Source organism: Narcine bancroftii, chromosome 13 (assembly GCF_036971445.1).
Source record: "Narcine bancroftii isolate sNarBan1 chromosome 13, sNarBan1.hap1, whole genome shotgun sequence".
NCBI classification, from domain to species: Eukaryota; Metazoa; Chordata; class Chondrichthyes; order Torpediniformes; family Narcinidae; genus Narcine; species Narcine bancroftii.
This window is the reverse complement of record NC_091481.1, coordinates 22,942,643-22,969,014: the sequence shown is the minus strand read 5'-3', so window position 1 is coordinate 22,969,014 and position 26,372 is coordinate 22,942,643. Positions and strand designations below refer to the sequence as shown.

At 39.1% G+C, this 26,372-nt stretch overlaps 2 protein-coding genes across 14 annotated transcripts in view; one reads left to right on the top strand and one right to left on the bottom strand.

Annotated features, from left to right (window-relative positions):
- Nucleotides 1–26,372, bottom strand: part of ferry3 (FERRY endosomal RAB5 effector complex subunit 3) — a 77,182-nt gene that overhangs the window by 42,634 nt on the left and 8,176 nt on the right. For 9 of the 12 annotated variants that reach the window (XR_011347684.1, XR_011347685.1, XM_069907439.1 and 6 more), the window contains 6 exons: nt 25,544–25,607; nt 18,893–18,991; nt 14,344–14,457; nt 6,519–6,724; nt 2,298–2,443; nt 203–384 (listed from right to left, as the gene is read on the bottom strand). Coding sequence is in view for 10 of the 12 variants with exons in the window: in XM_069907439.1 (XP_069763540.1) it covers nt 203–384; nt 2,298–2,443; nt 6,519–6,714 (524 nt within the window). In the remaining 2 variants the exon portion in view is untranslated. Of the gene's footprint in view, nt 1–202; nt 385–2,297; nt 2,444–6,518; nt 6,725–14,343; nt 14,458–18,892; nt 18,992–25,431; nt 25,608–26,372 lie in introns of those variants that run through there. The other 3 variants (XM_069907431.1, XM_069907435.1, XM_069907440.1) reach the window with 3 other exon arrangements.
- rad51ap1 (RAD51 associated protein 1) overlaps nt 14,601–26,372 on the top strand; it is a 55,206-nt gene continuing 43,434 nt past the window's right edge. The window contains exons 1-2 of one of the 2 annotated variants that reach the window (XM_069907445.1): nt 14,601–14,707; nt 24,980–25,026. In XM_069907445.1, the coding sequence (XP_069763546.1) occupies nt 14,691–14,707; nt 24,980–25,026 (64 nt within the window). In that variant the 5' untranslated portion in view covers nt 14,601–14,690. The remainder of the gene's footprint in view (nt 14,708–24,979; nt 25,027–26,372) is intronic. The other variant, XM_069907444.1, reaches the window with a different exon arrangement.

The window sequence follows — 26,372 nt, the reverse complement described above, 5'->3', positions numbered from 1 at the left end:
TAGTACTTGTCAAACTTGCTATTCAACAGCAATTAATTCTCCTCTGGAATTCTATGGTCATTACATCATTGCTTCTTTTGTCTTGGTTTCAACTATGTTTGGCGAGGTTTCTTAGATTAGGAGTGCATTCCATTTTTGGCTAGATGAAAAACTGCATATTATGCTAAAACTTTTATTTGTGTAACAAAAAATAAATAAAAACCTTTCCTGTAGTTTCTTCAATTCCATGTCCCTTTCACTTATAAGTTCTGAGACTCTGACAAAGTAATTATGTTCCAGGTTTAGTAGAGTCTCCGAGGCAGGAGAATGAATTAAATCATGGTACACATCTGCAAAATCTTCATCCCAACTTGGCTCTTCAGGTCTGGCATATTCTAATGTGGTCTAGAAAATAATAAATCAATTAATTAAAGGTAGACAAGTGTCTTCAATAATTTTTGTTGTATTTTAAACAATTGAAAATTAAATCAATAGAATGAAATGCATGTTACAACCTTACTTCATAATGGAATATGATACAAGAATAAAGATGTAATAGTAGAATCATATTAAGAATTAAATATGTATAATATTAATTAAACATACAAGCATTGGAATTGTGTAGCTGTAAACATTTAAAACCATTAACTAGGTAAAGAGGTCTGTCAAGAATTGCACAAAGCCAGTTGTCCTTAATCTCCAATGTCACAATTTTTAAAAAAAATATAGACATACAGCACAGAGTCAAGAGTCAAGATATGGTCAATAGTCTGTGTCGCCCAATTTACACCCCTGGTACATTTTGAAGGGTGGGAGGAAACCAGAGCCCCCGGGGAGCACAGACACTGGGAGAATGTAGAAACTCCTTACCGACAGCACAGGATTTGAACCCCGGTCCTGATTGTTGGCACTGTAAAGGCGTTGCGCTGAATACTGTGCTAACTGCTCCGCTAACCATGCCACCAAAGCTATATAAATCTGGGTAGAGCATCTTTGTGTTGGTGCCATGTAGTCACTGAAAAATGAGCCTTGCTAAATATATAAAACAATAGTGTATTCAGACAGGATATTTGCTAAATGTCCTTGAGATTTTTTTTCGGGCACAGCCAATACTGAACCTTAGTGCTAACAAAGGTCTCTTATTCTGTTGGGAAGTAAAGGGTAACCAATGTTTCTGGCATGAGTCCTTCATCAAGTTATGAGCAAAATGCAGACAGGTGCCTGAATTAATAAGGTGGGGGGGGGGGGGAAGGAAAGATCAGGAGGGAGGAAAGAGGATGAGCACAGGCTAACAAGCAAGAAGTCACCAGTGGATATTGGGAGGAGGTGGAAGAGGAAAAAAACTAAGAATCATTAAGGGAGGAGATAGCTCTCCGGATGGAAAGGAAGGGAAGAGGGTGGGGAGCTGGAGGAAAAGAGACAGGGGTGGGGAAAGAGAGAGACTTGGGGGAAGGATTGAACAGAAACTGGAGAGGTTGGTGTTAATGCTGAGTGGTTGGATAGTGCCTTGATTAAATATTAGCTGTTGTTTCTCCAATTTGCAGGTACCCTAGGTTTGGGAGCTCATGAGGCCATGGATAGATATGCCAGTGTGTGGAATTGAAACGGTTAGCCACTGTGAAGTCTCTGCTATTGCAAGCAAATGTGCTCAACAAAATGTTCTCCAGTTTGAGTTCAGTCTCTTCGATGTAGAGGAGGCCACAATGATGGCACTGTATGCAGTATATGCCCCTGCAGATTCACAAATGTTGCTTCACTTGGAAGGACTGTTTGAGGCCCACCAAATGGTGGAAGGAGGAGGTGTGGGTGCAAATGTAGTTCTTGCATTCACAGGACTAGGTACCGAGAAGGCGATTAGTGGGAAGGAGTTCCAGAGCGAGCGGACCCTGAGGAAAGTGGAGAGGGGATGGGAAGATTTGTCTGGTGGTGGGATCACATTGTAGGTGGGAAAAATTGTGAAGGATTATGCATTGGATGTGGAGGCTGGAGGATGGTAAGTGAGAACAAGGGGAATCTTGTTGTATTTCAGGTTAGAGGGAGGCCAGGGAGACGTGCAGGAAATAGAGATGCGGTTAAGGACTGAGATGATGATAGTGGAGGGAAGCCATATTCTTTGAAGGAGGAGGACATCCCGAATGTTTTGAAATGAAACATAGATGCTTCATGATCTGATGAGTTTTTCTAGCACTTTTATACATTGCTCTACAATCCAAGCATCTGCAGACCTCCTGTTTAATTCTCCTATTCTCTTAACTGTCTTGTTGGTTTGAGGCTGTCAGCTAACTCCAAAATATTGACTGACATTTCAAAATACATACCTCATGGTAAGCTTTAGCCCAAGCATTAACAAGCTTTTCAGTACTCAATTCACCGCTTCTTATTTTTTCTAAGGCAGTTTCTGCTTCTTTGTCGTACATCTTTTTAGTCTCTTCATCAATAAATTGATAAAGAGAACTTTTTAAATCTGTAAGACATTTGAAACAATTCTGAAAAGGTAGTTTCTCTACCTTCAAAAGAAATCCCTTTGTACTAAAAGATGCAACCCAGTTTAATTTATTCTGTCCCACTATATTTAATATACTATTACAGCAAACTTTACAAAAGAAACAAATTTCAATAAAAAAAACACTATGAAGGAAGAGCCTGGAAGTTCATGTATAGACCATATATGCTGGCGTATCGGATGATCTAAAACTTAATCCTAACGGTGATGTCTCAACACTGCTGCCATCTTCCCCCTCCCCCTCCATATCCTATCCCCATCCCGCCGGCTCCAACTCATCCGGTTATTCCCTAGGTCCACTCTACCACCTTCCTCATGCTGATAACCTCCACGCAAGTGTCCTGGTCAGGCCCTTGATGCAACCCGACTCATGTCCACACAAGTCTCCTGGTCAGGCCCTCAGCGCATCTTCCTCACGATGACAACCTGACTCACCTCCGTGCAAATGGAGACAGCAAAAAGAGTGCATGTGAATTGACGGGCATTGCTAATTTAGCGGGCCAAACGTGCGTGTCCAACGAAGCCTCAACATTCCCTGTGGGGTCCATCTGCCCTGTCTGTACATGCTTTAAACCATCTGTTACAGGTTACAGGTGGTTTAGTTTAAATATGACAATAAAATTAAAACCTATACAGGGTAATTTGGTATTAAAATATTGTGACAGCATCACTTCACTGGTGAGTGGTAAATGCCACCGTTGACTCCTGTAGCAGATAATTTAAATCTGTACATAGCTGACAGCAGTCAGACTGGATGGATGGACTCCACAGGGGAACGCTGAGACTTTGTTGGACTTGCACAGGCTTGCACCGCTGAACTAATAATGCCCGTCAATGCACACACATTCTTTTCACTGTCGTCATTTGTGTGGAGGTGAGTTGGGTTGTAGCACGATGAAGGTGGGTCAAGGTCCTGGCCGGAACCCTTGTGGAGAGGTGAATCGGGTTGTGCCAAGGACCTAGCCGGGACACTTGAGTCAGAGCCAGTGGGATGGGGGATAGGATATGGAGGGGGAAGATAGCACTAGTGTTGAGACTTCGCTGGCAGGGGTCGGAGTTTAGATCCGGCATATAAGACTATTTGGATTTTGAAGCAAAGTTTTTAACTTTTGAGAATGAAGACAGGCAAATAAACTAAAGAGCATAATTTTAGGTGTACAAGAACATTATGAACGAGGATTGTCCGTGTCCATTTCAAAGTGTCAGGGTAGATTACAAAAGTGATTATAAAAGCATCCAGGTACTAGACTTTGTAAAGGAGACAGAATATAGGAGTAAAGATGAACTGAAATACTATTATAAAATACTAGTTCAGCACAGCCACAGTTCTGGGTAGACACTTCAGAAAAGATTTAAAGGCTTGAGGGATGGTAGAGAATATTTAAAGAATGAGGGACTTCAGTTTTGTGAAGTGCTGAGAGAGGCCAGGGATGTGGTCCTTGGAACAGAGGAGGCTATACACAGAGTGCTCTTACTGGTAGAATGATCAAAGTCCAGAATGATTAACCAAAGGTAACAGTTTTTTAAAAATTACAAGTAAGTGAGAGAAAAAACGGTGGCACAGCCAGAGGTGCTGTAGCGGCAACAGTGCTGCTGTTACAGACCCAAGAGAACGGGGAGCAGAGACATAGCACTGCTCTGCAGGGTCATATCACCTGGATCTGATGCCAACGGCTTCATACAGCCTTTAAACAGCCTGTTAAAAGGAGCCAATGGTGTGTGCATTTTTTTAAAAAATCCTCCAACCATTGGGTTTGTGCCAAGACCATGGCACCTGTGCTGGGCAGTGTGCCATGAGGGGAGCAGACTCTGCAGGAGCAACAGATCGGCCAATGGCACCAGAAACTGGGAAAACACTCCCTGCCTGTTGAGAAGCAGAAGCAGAGATGACTCTACAGGGAAGGTGACCATAGGAGTGGATAAGAACTCAGCATCTGAAGGACCTACCGGCTGCGTGCTATTGCCGACTTGCGTTTAAAGGACCCACACAGTCTTCAGGCTGCTGGAGTCTGAATGATCTGAGCCAAGTATCAGATCCTGGATTTGAGAGAGTGCTATGCCAAGAAAGGCTCCCAAAGAACCTTGGGTGCTGAAGCCTTCCTTATCGTATAAGGTTTGGATCAGGAGTTTGTGTTGCCGATGGTTTGAACAGGGGTCTATAAGGTTGGAGACAAAACTGCAAACACTCAGTGTTTCTAAAGGATTCTATTTTGTTTCTCTGTCTCCTTTTGTTTGGAGCACCAGGCAATGCTCATAATGACACTGTCTGCCTTAAGGCAGACAAAGTTTATGTATTTCATTTATATTACAATTTTCATGTGTTATGTGACAATAAAATGAACTTTTGAGTTGTTAGGCCCTGGAATACACTGCCAAGGATGGTAGGGTGGCAGATTCAATTCTATTGAATAAAAGAAGCTGGACAAGTACTAAAGGAAAGAATTTGCAGAGATCATCTTTCTGTGATTGTCTTAGACATAAATAGGAATCAAACAATACCATGTGTTATTCATGTTAGGTAACCTAATTAGTGTTCTATCCTATGCTGTTATCATTTTATGATACCTTATTAACATCCATAGAATGGGTTGGAGTTGCTGGGGCAGGAGGCAAAGACATGGTCATCAACAAAGTCATGGTCATCAACAATGAGCCTACTCCCACACTCTTTAGAAACATCAAATTCTACCTGATAAACAACATATCCACACACTCAGGTTTTCTCAAGCTGTTAGAACTGGTGCGAAGGTCATTTAATGGGACACTCGTGTCTGGACTGTCCTTTCTGTGGAAGTCAAGGATATCTAGTTTCTCAACCTCTAATATAATTGTTTTCTAGTAGATGTTCCAAACCTCTACCATGTCTCCCAAATTGCCATTCATCATCACACTGGAGGAGTCATGTCTACACTAAATTTATAAATAGCTTCATGTGCTCTGATGCAAGTGGAAACCAGGCAGCATTTCAGGCACTGCCTTTGTGGATGTCAAGTTATAGTTGGTTGACAGTATTATGTTCAATTCTTGACAACTCAGTACAAGAAAAATGTGATAAATGAGAGAGTGCAGAGAAGTATTCAGAAGGATGTAGGAGAATACAAAAACTGCAGATGCTGGAACTTTGAGCAATCAATGAGCTGTTGATTGAACTCAGCAAGCCAGGCAGCCTTTCTCAATAGAGTTTCCTAACTCAACATTGACTGAAGAAATCCACGACATTTTCTACCCATGGATACTGCCTGACTTGCTCTGTTCCATCAGAGCTCACTGCTTTCACAAGGATGTTGTCTGGATTGGAGGGTTTGAGTTACATGAAGTGTTTGGATAGGCTGGATTGGTTTTCTCTCACGCAAAGAAAGCTCAGAGGTGAAACAATAGATGAATATTAAATATCAAAAATAATTCAATGTGGGTTTAAAATCAGAGGGAGTAGGCCTAAAGGGGAATGTCAAGGGTATTCTTTTAACCACAATAAGTCATTGGAATCTGGAATGAGCTGCCAGAGGAAGTGGTGGAGACAGGAACAACGTATTTGAGATATCTAGACAGGTATCTGAATGAGCAAAGCGTATGGAATTAAAGGAGACGTGAGATTAATATGTGCATTGACTCTTGGGAATCCCTGGCACCTGAGTGCTCAAAGCAGAGACCGACAGGTACACTGGTTTATGTAAGAGGCCATCTAACAACCTACGCACCCACTTGCTCCATCAAGCACCGCTCTCATCAGTTGTTTCAGAACCCACAGAACTGGAGTGGAAGCAAGCCTTCCTCAATTCTAAGAGAAGTCCAGAAGCCGAAATAAATAGCAACTCACCAAATGTAAAATATAAACAAGCCAGCATGCAACCATTGCACCAAAATTTGTTCAGTTATGAATGGGGTCGATGGATAAACTAATGATTGTTTCAGAACAAATTTCAGTCAAGAATTCTTCCTATTAAAGAATTAGAGTTTGGCTGAATAAACCAAGTTACAAGCACATATCATGCACAGTTGCTTATCCCTGGCTTCAAATTGCAAATGGAATACATACCATTCTCAACAAAATAAGGAAGATTATGCAAGAGCATAAGACGACCATGTAAATCATTGATGTTTCCTTGCATTGGGATCTGGAGGGGTGCTGTTAGCACACATGTCTGTTGTCCTGTCTTGAAGTTAAAGACAAATGTTTTTTCTGATGACAGGAACTGTGTAGGTTTCTCTTTTATTCTTGCGCCCATTAGCATCTTTCCAGTTCTGAAATTTAAAAATAATATAAAACTATTTGGTCAGAATACTGTACAACAGATTACAATTCTGCCAAATACAGAATACAATTCATACTGTGAAGGAAATGGCACAAGGTTCATCATGTGTGGAGTAAAAACTCCAAAATTAACTTGGGAAATTCATCAATACTGGAAAATTACCCAAAATAGGATTCAAACTTTTATTTAAGAATGGCAACTGGAATGAAATTGGGAGAATGGCAAATACATTATTACTTAAATCATTTTTTGATTAAAAAGAAATGTACTTCCCAACAACTGAAGTCTGTTCAATATCAATGAATAGAAGAATGTTAAAGGTTGCAATCTTTGTAATTTGAAGGTGACATATAATCAAGCTACATGGAAATGAAGCAATCTATTTGCATTGCATCATTAGCTTCTTATTTACTTGCTATGAAAATAATTACTTTCAAGATCTTGCAATTCTAGGAATACCTCGGCATTACTATATTATAGGAAAGCAAGGCATCTATTTTTCCACAGCAAGCTCCCATTAGCAGAAATATGAAAGTGAACAATGCTCTCTTGGCGTTGTTGGATGAATACCAGAAAGAATTCCCTCGCACTATTTCATTACCACACCATGTGTGGAAATTGTGGAGAAACACACTAATGCGATGAAATGAAATAAGGGAAAAAAAAATCAGAAAATATCGTAAGTACTCGATAGATCAGGCAGCATCTATGGAGTCGGTGTGGAAACAGTTAAAATTTCACTATCCACGTATGTCACCTGATCTGTTCAATATTTTCAGCATCCGGAACATTTATTATAGGAATTTAATCAACCATCTCAATGGTTTCTATCTGTGACATTTCATGAATGCAACTCTTTTCCAACTTTTCCACAAACATATGCATTAAATCCCCACGATGCATTCTTCATTATAATCCTAGATGATACATTTACTGAATTTTAGTTTTCTTCTGAGGCTCAGTGCAGCCAGTGAAAATTCCTGGTTTATTGTGAGAAGAGAAATTCAGCAGAGAATTTGGTTCCATCAAGGAACGTGGCCAGAACTGGAAAGAAAATCAGCAAAGCAAATGATCATTTTTTTTGGCCAGACACCATTACAGGAAAAATTTGTCATTCAACAGTTGATGTTTTCCAAAGGGAATAAAAATTTTACACTGACACATACAGCACTTGACTTGCATTTGTTGATGTTTGAAATTTTAGCAAATGTTTCAAAATCAGTACGTCATTTCATGCAATCTTGATTTCCATACGCAAAATGTTTCCCAAGATTTCAAAATAGTATTTATTTTAACTCTGGTTATAGATCAAAAGCTTTGCCTGAAAATTAAAATAAATTAAATAAAACCCTGGTTGAATGAAAATTGTAAACATGGTGATAAAGAGGAGACCCATTCAAAGCATCTGACTCTCTCTCTCATTCTATGCAATACTAATTGACCTGCTGTTCTTTCCCATTACAAAATGTTTCCACTAAAGAAAATTTACATTCTGGTAAAGCACAACCTTGTTCACCGACTTTGGTGCCCTTCCCTCACCATTTTGTTTGGGCGCCTCCATACATTTTGTTACATCTTGATGAAGGACTCAAGCCCAAAACATTGGTTATGTATTTTTTTCAAAATGTATTTATTGATCATCAAAAACCATTTTGAACAGATTATACTGTACTCCTATTTATTTTTTTACAGAAAAGCCAACACATATAAACAAACATTTACATACATCCTCAGATACACAGACAAACCCCGCCCCCCCCAAACTTCCTGACCACCTTGGCACCTTCACTGACAGTAGCATCGAATCGATATATTACCGATTGTACTGGTACAACTGTCTCACAGTTGGTCTTTTACTCCATAAGCACTTGTAATTCAGAGATAATATTCATTAAGAGTTGCCATTTGTGGAAAAATTTTCCATTGTATCCTCTTAATGCTTATTTAATTTTCTCCAGTTTAATAAATAAACTGATATCCTTAATCCATTGTGTAATAGGAGGATCCCTATCAGACCTCCAGTGTAACAAAATTAGACGCTTGGCTAATAGGGATGTAAATGCTATCATGTCTTTTTGCAGGGAATTTAGGGAGTTGTTGAAGATTCTAAATATTGTAGTCAACAGACAGGGTTGCAAGTTAACTTTAAATATTTTGGATAGTATTCTGAAGATTCTGCTCCAGAACCCTTGTATTTTTTGGGAATTGATAATACATATGATTTAGGTGGCAAGAGAAGCCATTACACCTATTGCATTTGTCCTATATTTCAGGATAAATGGCTGACAGTTGAAAAGTGCCATTACGATGCCAGGTGTCTAGGATCTTGTTACCTACTGTCAATGGTATTAATCTGTTTCGACTCTTTTTTGGGGGACAGCCCCACTTTGTATAGAAGTATTGAAAAGCGCAGGAAGTCGGAGGACAAATTATTTCAAAAGTCTCTTCCCACAGTTTCTTCTCAATTTCCATTTCCAATTCTTGCTCCCATTCACCATTTATTTTGAAAAGTGAATGATTTTTGACCGACAGAATAGAACTATAAATTTTTGAAATTGTCCCTCTAACTCCTGGATTAGCAGACGTTAGATCTTCCCAGGATTGTTTGGCAGGTAACTGTGGGAATTTTGGGAAAGCCTTTGAAATAAAATGTCGAATCTGAAAGTACAAAATAAATGTGATGCAGGTGAGAAATACATGTGTGACAGAGAGGTGAAGCTGCTAAGCACTTTGTCTGCATAAAGATCTTGAAGATATTTGATACCTTTAATTTGCCATGTAGAAACTGTGCTGGGTGGGTGAGCTCTCCACTGGCTACTGAGACAGAGGTGCACCAAAGAAGAGGTAAAGGACTGCTTAAAGAAATCTCTTGGTGCCTGCCACATTGACCACCGCCAGTGGGCTGATATCGCCTCCAACCGTGCATCTTGCCGCCTCACAGTTCGGCAGGCAGCAACCTCCTTTGAAGAAGACCGCGAGCCCACCTCACTGACAAAAGACAAAGGAGGAAAAACCCAACACCCAACCCCAACCCACCAATTTTCCCTTGCAACCGCGCCTGCCTGTCCCGCGTCGGACTTGTCAGTCACCAACGAGCCTGTAGGAGAGGTGGACATACCCCTCCATAAATCTTCGTCCGCGAAGTCAAGCCAAAGAAAGAAGAAGAAACCAAGTGATTGTTATTTAAGGGACCCTGAACTGATGCTGTTGCCCATTTAAAGTGACATCTAATCTGGTACCTTGGTTACATATCTTTATCTTTGCTATATAAAGGAGACTGTTTGACCTTCTGAGTTACTCCAGCTTTGTGTTTTTACTCTAACATGGTCTGCATTTCATAGTTGGCTAAAAGATTCTATATAATAGAGAATGCACTGGAAATCATCTTACAAAATTCTATGGATTCTGGAATTTTCTTGTCAAGATTAGAAAATGTGTGGGGAGATCCTGGGTATAAGATTTATTGGGATAAAAACTAAATAATGCCACTTATGAAGGGGGATTACAGTCAACATCAAGAAAATAGTCAACCAAAGTGGCTGCAAGATAGGATCAAATATCTAGGAAGAAGAATAGATAACAACTTGAATAATTTATACAAGTTAAATTACACCCCCTTGCTTGGGAAAATCGAGGATGATTTAAATAGATAGATACCTCTGCCTAGAACATTAGTCAGCAGAATTAAATGCATCAAGATGAATGTGTTTCCGAGGCTCCTGTATTCTTCCAGATACTGCTCGTGGCAATTCCCCAGGGATTCTTCAAAAATTTACTTTCAGGAGTAAGGAGGTGCCTACAAAATGGAAAGGTTGCCAGGGTCTCTATGGAAAAATTGACCTGGGATTATAGTCTGGGCGGATTGCAAATGCCAGATTTTAAAAAATACTATTGGGCAGCCCAATCAAGATACATCGCCTCACTCTTCGACGGGGAATCCATCCTCTCCTGGTGTTTTATTGTTTTTTTAAATACATCTTGTACTTCCTCTATTTCAAATGGTTTTATTAGTTTGTTTTGTTCCTCTTCTTGCAATTTCAGCAGTTCAATTTTAGCTAAATATTCCTCTATTTTGTCATCTTTTCCCTCGTTTTCAGTTTGGTATAATTGTTCATAAAATACATTAAAATTTTCATTAATCTCTGTTGGGTTATATGTAATTTGTTTGTCCTTTTTCCTTGATGCCAATACCGTTCTTTAAGCTTGTTCTGTTTTAAATTGCCAGGCTAATATTTTATGTGTTTTTTTTTCTCCCAGTTCGTAATAGTTTTGCTTTGTTTTCATTGTTCTTCTCCACCTTATACGTTTGTAATGTTTTATATTTTATTTTTTTTGTCTGCCAATTTTCTCCTTTTCGTTATATCATTCCTTTTTACTAATTCCTTTTCTGTACTTACTATCTCCCTTTCCAACTGCTCTGTTTCCCGATTGTATTCCTTTTTCATCTTAGTCACATAACTTATTATCTGCCCTCTAATGAAGGCTTTCTTTGCGTCCCATAATATAAATTTATCTTTCACTGATCTTGTGTTTATTTCAAAATATGTTTTAATTTTGGATTCAATAAACTCCCTAAATTCCTGCTTTTTAAGTAGCATGGAGTTTAACCTCCATCTATAAGTTCTTGGTGGGATGTCCTCTAGTTCTATTGCTAATTATAGGGGTGAATGATCTTATAGTCGTCTAGCTTTATACTCAGTTTTCCTAATTCTCCCTTGCATATGGGCTGACAATAAAATCATATCAATCCTTGAGTAAGTTTTGTGCCTACTCGAATAATATGAATATTCCTTCTCTCTTGGGTGATGCCTCCTCCATATATCCATAAGTTTCATTTCCTGCATTAATTTAACCATAAATTTGGCTACTTTATTCTTATTACTTGTCTTTTGTCCAGTTTTATCTAACATTGGGTCCAAATTAAGGTTAAAGTCTCCTCCTATCAATATATTTCCTTGTGTGTCTGCAATCTTCAAAAAAATATCCTGCATAAACTTTTGATCCTCCTCGTTAGGCGCATATATATTGAGCAAATTCCAAAATTCTGAGTATATCTGACATTTTATCATTACATACCTCCCTGCCGGATCTAGTATTTCCTCCTCTCTTTTAATTGGTACATTTTTGTTAAATAGTGTGGCTACACCTCTAGCTTGTGATTTATAAGATGCTGCCGCTACGTGTCCTACCCAGTCTCTCTTTAATTTGTTATGTTCTGCTTCAGTTAGATGTGTTTCCTGCACAAATGCTATATCTATTTTTTCTTTCTTCAATAAATTTAGTAGCCTCTTCCTTTTGATTTGGCTGTGTTTTCCATTAATGTTTATAGTCATTTAGTTCAACATGGCCATCTTAAATCTTGCTTATATTTCTTTTCCACCTCTTCACCACCTCCATTCCCCTTTTCCCCATTTTCATCTCTTAGTTTTCTCTTATGAAACTTAATGTACGACAACACATTTAAGACATAAAGTACCCTTGCAGTTCCCATACCCACTAATACCTTAACCCCAAAAGTTCCCTCCCTCTCTGAGTTGCCCCTTATCCCTTGCCGGGCAATCACAACTCCCCTTTTCATTTGGATCGCGATCTTACTCACAGCGTCAACTAATTTTGCAGTGACAGTTCTTCCCTTTTCCCCCCAGCCCTCCACAGAAAACACTTTTTTTTAAAAACACATATAACAAAACTCTCTTTTTTCCAAAATGTATATAATGTTGATAACGATATTAATGATATTGAGAATTGTTGGGAGTTTGAGTGGAAAAACGATAAAATATTCAAAAACAATTCGAAAATGTAATTACACTATTTAAGAAAGAAGTGAGAGAGCAAAAGTTGATTTGGTCCCCAATTAATGAAAGTGAGGAAACTAGTTCTGCCATTCATAGGAACTAACATTTATACTTAAATTAGACTTTTGAATTTAATAAAACGATGGGAACTTGTTTGTATACAGGGGTGCCCATAAATTCATTACTCAGGGATAACATGTAGGAGTGAAAATGCTGGAATTTATAATGAAGGATGCCATAGAACATCTTAAACAGAATATGGGATTGAGCAGAGTCTGCATGGAATTAGAAGCCTATAGCAAGTAGTATAGGGAAGGATATTCAAATGCAAGTAGTGTATTTAGATTTTCAGGTGGCCTTTGACAAGGTTTTACATAGGGGTTTGCAAAAAAAAAGGTTAGAATACACAGAGTTGTTGTCATTATATTGTCATGGAGTGAGAACTGGTTATCAGACTATGCAGAGAGTGGGGATAAATTAATCTTTTTCAGGGTGAAAGGTTTTGTCTCGTAGGGTACTGTAAGAATTGCTACATGGGTCCCAGCTATTCAGAATCTCCATCAACAATTTGGTTGACGTGGCCAAATGTCACATTTCTAAGTTTGCTGACAATATCAAACAAGGTGAGATTCTTAATTGCTATTGTTCCACATAATCACCACTGGCCATAAAAGAAATTTAACCTTGTTTTGGCCAGTAAGCAATGTCCTTCTTCAAATATTACATGTTGTCTTGGACAGGTTGGTCAAACTTTTACACTTGAAACCCACACCCTGTCAGCATGCATACCCTTTGTAAAAAGCACCCATTATCTGAGCCACAAGGATACAGCTGGGAAGATTTTGTTATTCCATTGCAGGATTACAAAATGTGCAACTTTTCAATAAGATTCCCAATTATATCATAGAGGTGTGGTTTAATGTTGTGTTTGAAATTGCATCAAGGTTCAATTTAGGCAATTATAATGGAGTTCTTGAGAATGGAGATGAGCTGAAAGGTTGTCATTTTAGATTTTGATAACAACGATTTACTGACTAAACTGTTCAGTTGAAGTGGCCTGTTCAAAGTGTTACTCAATGGTGGGCGAGCTTAGAATTTTAGTATTGATACACTGGCTGCACAACTCAGCTTCCATTCAGTGTTGCTATGGAAAAAAAAACCCTGCAAATAAGAGTTATTTAGGAGACGCAGAGCAAATGCTTTCCATAAAGAATTTATTTATAGAGTAGCCCATAATCTGGTATGGCTTCCATACCTTCTCAGAAAACATGAAGGGAATGGTAGATCAGTAATTTGAAAAAAGAGAATCTGATACCAATCAGCCCACCAATCGGCAGGAAAGGGTTTAATTAATTGGTTCCCCATTCCTGATAGTGATGAAGAACAAATGCATTTCAAGATTTGATTTGCATCCCACCTACCAAGACTGAAGGGGAGAACATTAACTAGGCACAAAATAGTAGAAAGGAACAGGTTGGGAGTGATACATTTCTGATACAAATCAACTTGTGAATCCATGGGGAACTTGGGCTAAAGGAAGCAGCTTGATAGGCACTCGTTATTAGTGTACCTTCGTCGTCAGACATTGAGCAGAGAAATGAAGGCGACCCAGAGAAGACCGGAATGGAAGGAAAAGAGTGTGTGGAGAGAGAAATAAGCCATTGTCCAATGGATAGATAGGAAGGAGGGCGGTCTGTAACCATCCTAACTAAAAACCGAAGTACAGGCTCTTGTGCTGCATATTCTTCAAACGTCGACAGCTTCCCCCCCAATTTACCACGACAAGATAACGAAAACCAGTACATTCAGAGACCTGATAGTCCAGCAATTCCCGCTCGCTTCCGGCCGACCACCTCACACCCGGGCCCGGGCCACAGGAAGGTCGTGCGAAGCCCCAAGTAGGCTTTCACCCACAACTGCAGATTCTCTACGGAGATGAAAGAAAATAAACAGCAACTCTTCACATTTGGATATTATATATAATAATATATCTTATTTTTAATCCTGCGGGATTTATTCCCTTAATCTACTGATCGCAAAATCTGCTGAGCTCGTGAAACGAAAGTACGATCGAGAACTGAGGCGAGGGTGGGGAGCGCGGGCTCTTGGAAGGTTTATTTATCTCCTACCCAAGGCAACGGGTCTTGAAACACAGCTGCAATGCCCAGGCCTGTCCGGTTCGTAAGTATAACGAGAAACATTTGGGAGGCAAGATTTAAAAAGAAAAGAGATGTGAATGGGGCAGAGAGGTTGAGGGGGTGGGGATTGAACTGGAGGGAGGGGGGTGGGGATTGAGCTGGAGGGAGGGGGTGGGGATTGAGCTGTTGGGGGGGGGTGGGGATTGAGCTGGAGGGAGGGGGTGGGGATTGAGCTGGAGGGAGGGGGTGGGGATTGAGCTGGAGGGAGGGGGGTGGGGATTGAGCTGGAGGGAGGGGGGTGGGGATTGAGCTGGAGGGAGGGGGGTGGGGATTGAGCTGGAGGGAGGGGGGGTGGGGATTGAGCTGGAGGGAGGGGGGTGGGGATTGAGCTGGAGGGAGGGGGGTGGGGATTGAGCTGGAGGGAGGGGGGTGGGGATTGAGCTGGAGGGAGGGGGTGGGGAAGTGGAAGACGTCCTAGACACATCCAACACTGAAATGGATCCTGCGGCCCACCTGATCTTCACCAACCACCCAGAACCCAACTGCACTGATCCTATTTTTGATTTCGTGTCCCAACTGCGAGGGTGGAGGATAGTCACCCTACCGTTCAGCAAAGCCTGGACGTGTGGAGGCAACTGGAGCCCTCAGGGAAAACCTTTGCAGTTAAAATCCACACGGACAGCTTCCGAGATCAGGATCGGAGTTTTGAGGGAGGTGAAGTGAGAGAGGAAGCCGCTGTAGAAAGGAACCAGGGGTTTAGACCATGAACAGGCACAAGGCTGTATGTAGAGAGTTTCCAAGTTGACTGCCACCGTGACTGTGGGTGCAGAGAAGATGAGTTAGACATTGGGTCAGGAGAAATATAGAAAATGACAGGCTGGGAATAGAGAGATCAGGGTTGGGGGGGGGGGGTGGGGGGAGATAGTAGTCTAGAAAAGATGGGGAGATGACAGTCCAGGGTGAGAGAGAGATTTCAGGTCTGACTGGAGGTAGAGGATGACAGACTGGGTTGACCAAGATGAGGATTGAGAATGTATAGGGAGGATGGCAGATGTAAAGGGGAGACTGAGAGTAGTAAAAGGATGGGCTGGGAATTGTTGCAGAGAGGGTGAAGATTGGGATGAGAGGTGGAGAGACAGTCTGGGGGAAAAATGGAGGAGGAGAAGCAATGGAAGGGAGAAGGAGATTGATTGAGGATGGAGGGGGAGATATTCTGGGGTTAGAGAGAGAGAGCAGGAGTGACAGGGTGATGAAAAGTCTGGAACTAGAGAATGAGTTTGGGGTGGAGAGAGGAGGAATGAGTTCTAAGTTTGGGAAGAGAAAATAATCAGCTGAGCAAAGGAGAAAGTGTTGGGCTGGTGTGAGTATAGCGTGGCTGTATATCTTGGAGACACCCAACAAGCACAATGGTACAAAATATCCTATTTAATTAGATCACTAGTGTCTTGTTGGTGACCTTGAACTTGAAAAAAAGAAATCTCCCCACTATTTCTTCCCTTTCCTTTATCTTTATGGCATCTTCATATAACTGTTGTGCAGACCCCTCCTTCACAGTGAGGTAGAACACAGGTGGAACGGTTGCATAGAAGTCCCTGGTGCTTTCTCACAACTACAAAGATCGTGGTTGATCCTGACTTTGTGCAGTTTGTAGTTTCTTCCAACATAGTGAAGTTACACAAGTTGTTAGCTATTTGAGTTAAGTAATTTCTTCCATACAGAATTCATAAATCACTACCCAAAATTTTGAGATATGGAACAGAATTCACTTGTCACTGAATTTATGGGGAAAAGTAAATTAATAAATGCAAAATGTATTTTTTCACTTGTGTTTCTGGACACATGGGCAGATGATGCAGTGGTTTTTTTTAAGAAATGCAGTCATTGGCTATAAATATTTTTTAAAGACTGGTTGTCTTAACAATTAACTGCTTCCCCTGTTCTATAACCTGTCAAAACTGCATTTCTCTAATTAACTTTCCAATCTTGAAAAATTCTTTTGTGGGAGAAAGAGGAGAATGTTAGTAAAGAGGGACATTTAGGGGAAGATGGAGGAAGGAATGCTACTAGACAGATTTATTTGCAGCAACTAATATTTAAATAGTGTTTGTGGAAAGATGTTTTGATTGGTTTCACATAGGAATTTCATTGGGTTTGGTGTTATTCGCAATGTACATAACACATTGGTAATAAGGAACGTTAAAAAATAAGAGCAGAAATAGGCCATCCGGCCCCTCAAACCTGCTCTACCATTCAATGGCTGATCTGATGATAGGCTTGTCTTCACCTTTCTGCCTTTTCCCCATGTTCCTTTATTCCTTTACTACATACAAAATCTGAGTGTTATCTGAATGCGCATGTCCACGTGACATCGATATGCGTGTTCAGTTAGTTGCCGTCGTAAACAATTGTTCCTATGTGTGAGACTATTCTTTAGGGTAAATAGATGACAGAATTGGCAATGAGGATCAAAACAAAATATTCTACACTCAGACAACGGAATCTATGGGATTTTGAGTAAAGAGGATGTCGGAGGTGAGAATTTTTCTGGCAACCTGGACAAAAGCACATGCTCATCACCAGTGAAAAATATTTGACGAAGTCAATGAAAGAGTGAGAATAAACAGCACTTGGATAGTGTACTTACTTTAGTACTGAATATTAAATAATGGAAATGGCAGAAGGACGATTTGGGGAATATAGAGAGACTGAAGACTGGGTATGATTATGTAGATAGGGTTGAGATGTTCTGCATTGCCTTATGATGTGAGAGATACTGAGACTTGCAATAAAAAAAACGGGTTCTTGTTGAGTAAAAGGTGGGGAGCAGAACACAATCTGATCAAGACTCTATTGGCACCAGTAAACCACATACCAAGTCTTATAAAGAGTGATGTGACCTTGACGGACACCATCTGTCCCCAAAGCCAATAGTGATTGCAGAACGATACAAATTCTATACCAGAAAGCAAAAGGCTGAAGAAACAGTGAATTGCGTAAGTTGTCGGAGAAATGTAGTTTTGGAAATTGTTTAGACGAGGCCTTGAGAGACGTGTTGGTAATCGGTTTGGCTGACCGCCATGCCCAACAATGATTGTTGATTTAAAAAAAAGTTGGACATGAAGTCCACCTATGAGATACCACTGAGTTTTGAAATGGCCAACCATCACATCAATGTTACATATGGTGAGCATGCAGTGAAGAGAATGGACCGATGAGAATGTTTCTCCTGTGGAAGAAATAACCATGGCCCTGATAACTGTCATCACAAAAAGACTAAGTGTTATTTGTGTGACAACATGGGACACATTCTGTCAGAGTGGCCAAGACAGAAAGAAGAGAGAGAGAGTAAGAGGGTCACAGGAGGAAGAAAAAACAGGAATTTAAGTATTAAAAAAAGGTCTTCCAGAGTTAAAAACATCATGGGAAAGGATAGAACTTCTAGCAACGAGCCAGAGAACAAAACTGACTGAGGATGACAGGGCATAAGCATTAAAGTACATTTGTAGTGTATTTGATCGCAGGTCAGACAAACTACTGCCCAAACTTAAAATGGAACAGTCTGACATAGTGTTAAAGATGCTTACAGGAGAGAAATGCGAAGTGCACATCGAGTATAAGGGACAAAGAAAGAGCTACCTCTCTACATAGTAGATACAAAAGGACCCACCTTGTTTGGAAGGGATTCGTTGTCACACATCCAACTTGATTGGAAGGCAATTGGTGCGGTGAAGAATGAACAAACTGTTGAAAATAAAAGCAATCAAAGCTGAAGCCAGTGCTTCAGAAGTACCAGACAGTGTTTGGGAAGAACCTTGGAAAAATTCATGGAGTCCAGATTAAATTGCAGTTGAAACCAGAAGCCAAACCTAAGTTCTTAAGTCAAGGTCAGTACCTTTTGCTATTAAAAAAAGCAATTGAGACTGAACTCAACAGATTAGAATGTGAAGGAATGATAGAGAAACCTCAATTCAGAGATGGGGCTGCTCCTATTGATCAGTGGTGAAATTCGCATTTGTGGTGACTATAAGGTCACAATTAACCAATTCCTGCAAGTCCCCGGACATCCAAGAACAGAGGAATTATTTCAAGCTCTGAATGGTGGAAAAAAAGTTCATGAAACTAGACATCACAAGCAAATCAACAAGTTGAAATAGATCCCAAATCAGGGAAGTATTTTGCTATCAACATTCACCTGGAGTTGTTCACTTATACCAGAACACCTACCTTATGGAATATCATCAGCCCCAGTCATGTTTCAAGCTGTTTCAAGCCCTCCACTGTTCCTCAACCGTCCCTCCATATAGCCTGTGTTCCCAGTCTACCCTAGGGAAGCAATTTAAGAAATTACATCAAATTGGGAATTATTGTAGGAAATTTTAGGTACTTCCAAAGGCTCTCCTCCTCACTGTCAACCTCATTAGCAATTTTGGTTTCATTTGCTAACATTCTTCTTTGTAAATAAAGCACTAAGTAATGGGCCCCACTAAGTTCAATGAAGTAACAGCCTGCCCATCAATCACTTACTACAGAGGTGATCATGAATCCAATTGGCTACTCTTCTTTGGGAGTTTTGGACTAGCCTATCAGGTGTGAATGTGTTTTTAAAAAAAAAAAGGTGAACTATGTAAAAAATCATGTGAACTATGTTAAACGCAGCTTCATTATTCATTCCTCTTGTTACCAACACAAAAAAAAAGCACAGTAGATGCAACCATCCTTTAACAAATGCATGCTAACAGTTCCCAAATAATCTGCTTTTCCAAGTTAAAGTTAATTTGTTTAGAATGGTGGTTTTGATGGAGAGTTAGAAGCAAATCTATTATTTCGGACATATGGCATGAAAAACATGGTTGAGAAGTTAGTTGGCCGCAGAGTTCAAATTTGTGGAAGTTCACAAATTATTAAATATTGGAATCTGTCGAACAACCAGTACCTGGTTAGACCTGGTTCAGGCTCAGCATTTCCACTTTAATGGAGGAATCACTTCAAGGAGTATGTTTTTTTTATGTATTATTTTGTTAAAAGGCTTTCAGTTGTTTTGTGTAATGTGTATTTTTTACGTTTATTTCAGATATTACTTTATAAAATTATTCAAAACAGTTCTCAATTGGAATGTTAACTGAATATCCGATTCATTCAGGAATATATAAAGCTTTAACAACCTTTATAACCAGCTGCACCAGGAGTCATGATAGAGCCAGTGGTCAGTTTTTTCAGCTTTTTTGGGCAGAATATATCCCCTATCCCCTGATTCTAGCCAACATGATGGCATGTATAGCCACGCATTATGCAATTAGTAACTTATGAGGCTATTGTGGTGGGGATCTGCCAAAAATTCAAAACATCACTGGTGAAACCTGCTTGTATGGGGGGAAAAAAGAGTAAACATTGTCACAAATGAAAATGCACCTTTTCAATGCACACTATTACTTTAGTGTTATGTTAAGATTTTTTTTTCCCCTGGGAAATTTGATAATTGTATGTACTTTGAGTAGGTGCCAAGTCTGGACCAAACCAATTAGTGAAACTACTGTTCCAAGAACATGCAGATAACATAGGGATGGCATGAGTTTATGGGGAGGAAGAGATTATTTTATATTTTATATTCTGTTTTGATATGTTCTTGGAAGATAGATTGTGGGGTTTTAGGTCACAAACAGATACAAACACTTCAAAACAGATCTCATTTTAAAATGCAAGAGTTATGCATAAGGTTGTCCGTACAAGTCTGCAAAGACAGTAGACTCCTATGCTGGAGATTTTCACAAGAAGGTGCAAATGGAAGGGCCCATCTCAGGAAATTGATAAGATCTCTCATGAATTGAATTTGGGAGCCAGCAAGCTGGAGTGTGCTGTTTTAGGAAGTTCATGTGGTTTTGCAAGCAGAGAGAGTCAAATAGGTTTTTTTTCTCTAAGTGTGACAGAGAGAGAGAGAGAGAGACTGCTGGTTTTCTGCAGTGGCTTTTCAAAACTTATTTGAAACCCCATTTTGAAGACAGGTTGTGAGTTCTGAATTCAGCCTGTTCAAAGCCCTTGTGGTCCATACAAGAGGAGATGGCTGGCTGTGTAATGTTTTGCCTGAGATAAGGGAAACAGAAAAGGAACTCTGTGATGATCTGAATGAAAGAGGTTTTCATCTGGAAAACCCTGGTGGGGCAAGTTTCTTCGGCAAGACACTGAAGTGGTTGATCGGAAGGAATCAGTTTGTGTGTGTCGAATGAGCGACAAATCTCTCTCTGAAAACTGACAAGAACCTTTCTGAGTGATAACCATTTACCTTTCAAGCACCAAAGCCTGGTGAAATTCATAAGTGTTAAATTCTGTGCACAGTATAAGAATTGCCTGCAACCAGTGAACTTGGAGAAGTAAGAAGTGAGATTGGACTGTGAATCAAAGAACTTTTCTGAACTTACCCATTACATACACGTGGACTTACAATTAGGAGGGGGTTAAGTTAATAGTAATAAGTTGAAGTTTGTTTAAAGAAAATTAGAAGTAACTTTTGTTTAAGTAACCATTTGTCTTGGTGAATATCTATTGCTGCTGGGTTTTGAGGTCTGCTGGGTCCATCATATTAGACATAACAATTTGACCAGAGGTTGAAAGAAATAGTGTCACTGAAGGTCCCAGGGAAAAACCTCTTTTGAAGCTTTGAAAAGCACTTGAGAAGTTGAGCAGTGTGGATATGAAGGACTTTGCACATCTCAGGTGAAAGAATTGTACTTCTCCACTTTGATACCATTTTATTTCTGAACATTGCAATGCTTTTGACTTCTAAATCAAATATAAATGTTTGTTGATTTAAATATACTTCAACCATTTGTTAAATTCTAGCTACAGGTTAAGATGATGGCTTTGTCAACTATTTATCCTTGTTTATATAATATAACTTGTGTGTAGTAATTTATGTATAAATGTAAGAAAAATATTTATTGAGTTCATGTTAGTTTGTGTTCATTCATGCAGTGAATGAAACTTGTTTATGTTGATGAGTAGCAGCCATGTCATGAAGCAGGGTGTTGGAACAAAACTGTTTTTGTATGGATCATCTTTCCTAAATAAAGTAAGATTGTGTAAGGTAAAACATCATGAGATGGGAATGTGTAAGGAGTTACCCGGTACAGGGCTGTAACAAGATGTGAATGCATCCTTGTACTTACAAGATAAGAGAGACATTGATGGATTGAGAGGCAGGAAGCTAGCAGGGAAAGGATAGCAACAGTTTTAGTCATTGGACAAGTAATGATATGATGATGTTCTAAGCACGTATCCAAGGGTATAAAAAATCACCATTTTGCTGATAACGGCAGAATGCATTCTCCGACTAACATTGTTAGTCGCAAGTGTTACAATCCGGTAATAAAGAACAAAGAACCCTGATTTCGACTCAGTCTGGTGTTTGTCTCACTCATTCATGAACAAAGCAGACCTAACAATTGGGATGTCCCATTTCTTGCTGAGTGTTGCAAGATGTGAAAGGATAATGGAGGAAAAAGGCTTTGATAATGAGAACGAATTGAAGAATGGCTAGCAGTTTGAAGGATAAGGAAGAACAAGAAATTAGATTTGATGGGGTAAAGTTCTGGTAAGGAGAGAAATAGAAAGAAAATAAGTACAAAAAAATTGAGAAAAGTTTTTAAAGATGATAGCTTTTTTGGAAAGTTAAAAATTGACAAAGCTGTTCATAGATGTGGAGGAAATGGGGAAGATGTGAGTGGCTTGAGTCTAAGTAGTCTGTTGAAGGAAATGTTTGATGGAAGGGGAACCATTAGTTTTGGCTAAGATGGGAGAGCTTACTCAGGGTTGAGTGCGACAATAAGATGAGAATGAAATAGGAGTGTTTTAGGCTTGTAGGATTTGTGGAGGTAGCATTCATAATGTGATACCTGGGAGGAGTTTAAGGATTCAATTTATTACATCATCTAGAGCAGCCATTCTCAACCTTTTTTGGCTAAGGCCCACTTAGGACGCTGCTGAAGGATTGTTGGCCCCCTTCCCTGTGAAGCAGTCAAGTTTAATTGTTTTTTTCCCTACATTAAACATTAAAAAATATTTTGATATTAAATGTGTTGTGGCCCCTGGGGGGAGGAGGGGGTGGTCTCTTGAGAATCACTGATCTGTAGTATGCATGTTGATGTTAAATATCTCGTCAAGTTAAACTGGAGGTTATTCTGATAAAACACCATTGAAGTTTAACGTATATTTCTGCATTGCAGAAGTAATTTTTTTTGTAAATCAAGTGAGAAAGCACAGAAACACATAGCTGCGATAAGACCATTTAGACCAGGGGTTCTTAACCTTTTTTTTCCCATCATATACTACCTTCAGTAATCCCGAACTAACCACAGAGCCATAGGTGCCTTAGACCCAATTGTTACTGAAATATTTTGCTTGAGAAAAATTTGTCATTGGCCCATTTCCTTTGGAGTTATAAACCGTGCACATAAGTCAGTTAGATATAGTCACAGAACACACTTGATGGGCCTAGTGGCTTGCTGCTGTTCCTTTATCTTGTGATCTTGTGAATTAAAACAATGGTTTCCAAACTTTTTCTTTCCACTCCCATACTACCTTAAGTAACCCCTTACTAATCACAGAGCACCTATGGTATTGGGATTACTTAAAGTGGTATGGGAGTGGAAAGAAAAAGTTTGAAAACCACTGTTTTACCTGAAGGTTGCAGCAAGAAGAGGTTGTGATCAGATGATGAGGATCTTTTATGATGTTGGCTGGCTTCTTAAAGTAACATCTTAAGAATTTATGGGAGGTTGGAGCCTATGTTAGACTTGACAAATTTTGCTACTTTCTGCATGTAGCTCTTAGATAAATAACTTATTAATAATAATTACTTACCTTGGCTACAAACTTTATTGTCTAAGTAGTCCTCAACTTACACCTACACCAGTTATGTCCACTCGCACATATGATCGAATTTTAAAAATAAAATACTGTACATATGCTGAGATTCTTCATTAGATGTTCATTCGTTGAAAATCTTTTTGAAAAATGGCTTTAATGCCTTGTTAAGACATGCGAGTCCGACTTTCAACCCATCCGAGTTGTGACCAATCCTTCAGTCCTAATTACAGTTGTAAGTTGAGGACTACCTGTAAAGTTAGTCTTATGCAGCCATCTTTGTATTAACCTGTCATTTTTATTCCTTTCAATTACATTTGTCTAACTTTGAAATATTATGCAAATACATTATTCCAGTGATTCTCAACCTTTTTTCTATTTACATACCACCTTAAGTACTGTATTTTCATTCATATAATGTGCACACGCATATAGTGTAGAAAATTTTAAATTGTGTAAATATGTTTTCGTATCATGTGCACATAGTATTCTAAATTCTGACTGACAAAAGCAATTTGTATTTAAATGGGACACAAGACAAAAAACATGCATACCAATATCTGCCACAGCCAATCTCCTGTAATTAACACTCAATCAAATCCCCCCAGAGGTGCCAATCGCCCATTATGTAGATGATATCCTGCTGCAACATAATAGCAGGCTTTGGAGAGGAATCAAGTAAATAGATTGAAGACAGGCTTCAGAGTTGAGCAGGATTTTAATTCTAATCTCAAATCAGAGGCACTTGATATGTTAATCTCCTCCCTGAGGGATTGGTCTGGGCAATTAACATTGATATGGTGCAGTGCCTTAGCCAGAATGTCCTGTTTATAGGAATACCATGGCATTCAGTACAAAGAGGTATTCCTAAGATCAAAATTTCCCATGTCCACTATAAATTGTACATGCTTTTTCATTGCCGCTATTACATTCTCATGTTGCTATAACATTCCCACGTTTGCTATAAATTGGGTCTTTCCCACAGCCGCAATAAATTGTGGACGTTCTTTCAATGCCAGTATTATATTCCCATGCTCGCTATAACTTCCCATGCTCACTATAACTTCCCATGCTCACTATAACTTCCCATGCTGCTATTATATTCCCACACCTGCTATAAATTGTCGGTTTGACTTTCCCACCCCCACTGTAAATTTTGCACGTTCTATCAGCATGGAAAAATATTCTCATTTAGTGCGCACATGAATATAATACACGGGGGGGGGGGCGGGGGGAGATGCCTGGCTTGTAAAATATGCATACAATGCATGAGTTATATGCGTAAAAATACGGTAATCTCTTACTGACAACAGTGCACCTATGGCATAGAATGGTTAGTAAGGGATTACTTAAGTTGGTATGTGAGTGGGGGGAAAAGTTTGAGAACCATTGCAATATTCAAATGGATTTTATTACATTTTACTGAAAAGTAAAAGATTTTATTTTAATCTTCAGGAATAGAAAAATTGTAGATTATTCACAATGTGGAGACTTTGATGATGGTAAGTTTGTTGTAAAATTATGAAAATGCTTGTTGGATTTGTATGAAATGTCAAAATTATGTTGCATAACACTGCCATGTGCTAATTTAAAAGAAATTGAAATACTTGAAAGATAATTTAGAAAAGTATTGTGTATCGAAAAGAAAAAAAGTCCTTATAACCTTTCATTTGACACTTTATTTCTGGATTTATATGTTACTAATCTTCTGACTCTCAGACATAGCCCTTCATCAGTTAAATGATCATCACACTTTTATAAGAACTCAACTCTGTAATCTTTCCCAGCTCTCTCTTAAAAACTTATTAAGAGCTATAATATACATACGGATAAATAACTTGAAACTCTAATTCTCCAATAATCTCTGAAGTTTGATTTTATTTCATGTTCCTTCTTGCTTGCCTTACCTTCTAACCAGTCGCTTTAGGATTGGTAATCTCTGCAGTTACAGTTGTGATGACTTACTGAATAATTTCTTGGCTAACTTGTTAAAGTAACTTCAACTCATAGTTTCGTTACCTTGGAATAATATTTCTTTGCTGAACAATAAAACGCCTGGAGAGGATGGATTCCCAATAGAATTCTATAAAACATTTAAAGAGTTATTAATTCCTTGTCTCCTGCAAGTAATGAACCAGATAGAAGAAACACAAAACTTGCCAGATTCATGTAAGACAGCAATAATTACAGTAATACCAAAGACTGGGAAGGATCCACTAACACCAGCATCATATAGACCAATATCTCTACTTAATTCAGATTATAAGATAATAGCAAACTTTTTAGCAAACAGGTTGGCCGACTGTGTACCAAAAATAGTAAAACAAGATCAAACTGGATTTATTAAAAGACGAACAGCGGATAATGTTTGTAAATAATTTAATTCATGCAGTTCAAGGAAATAAGATGCCAACAGTGGCTGTTGCTTTAGATGCAGAAAAAGCCTTTGACAGGGTGGATTGGAATTATTTATTCAAAGTATTACAGAGGTTCAATCTACCAGAAAAATATATTAATTGGATTAAAGCATTATATATTGGACCATTGGCGAAGGTGACAGTAAATGGATATGTATTGAACCAATTTAAATTTAAGTAGGTCAACTAGGCAGGGATGTCCACTATCTCCCTCACTGTTCACTTTAGCAATAGTACCATTGGCAGAACTGATAAGAACAGAAAATAAAATAAAAGGGATAAAAATAAAGAAGGAGTATAAAATCAGTTTATTTGCAGATGACATCATAGTATACTTAACAGAACCAGAAATATCAATAAAAGAACTACATAAGAAATTGAAGGAATATGGAAAAATATCGGGGTACAAGATCAACGCAAATAAAAGTGAA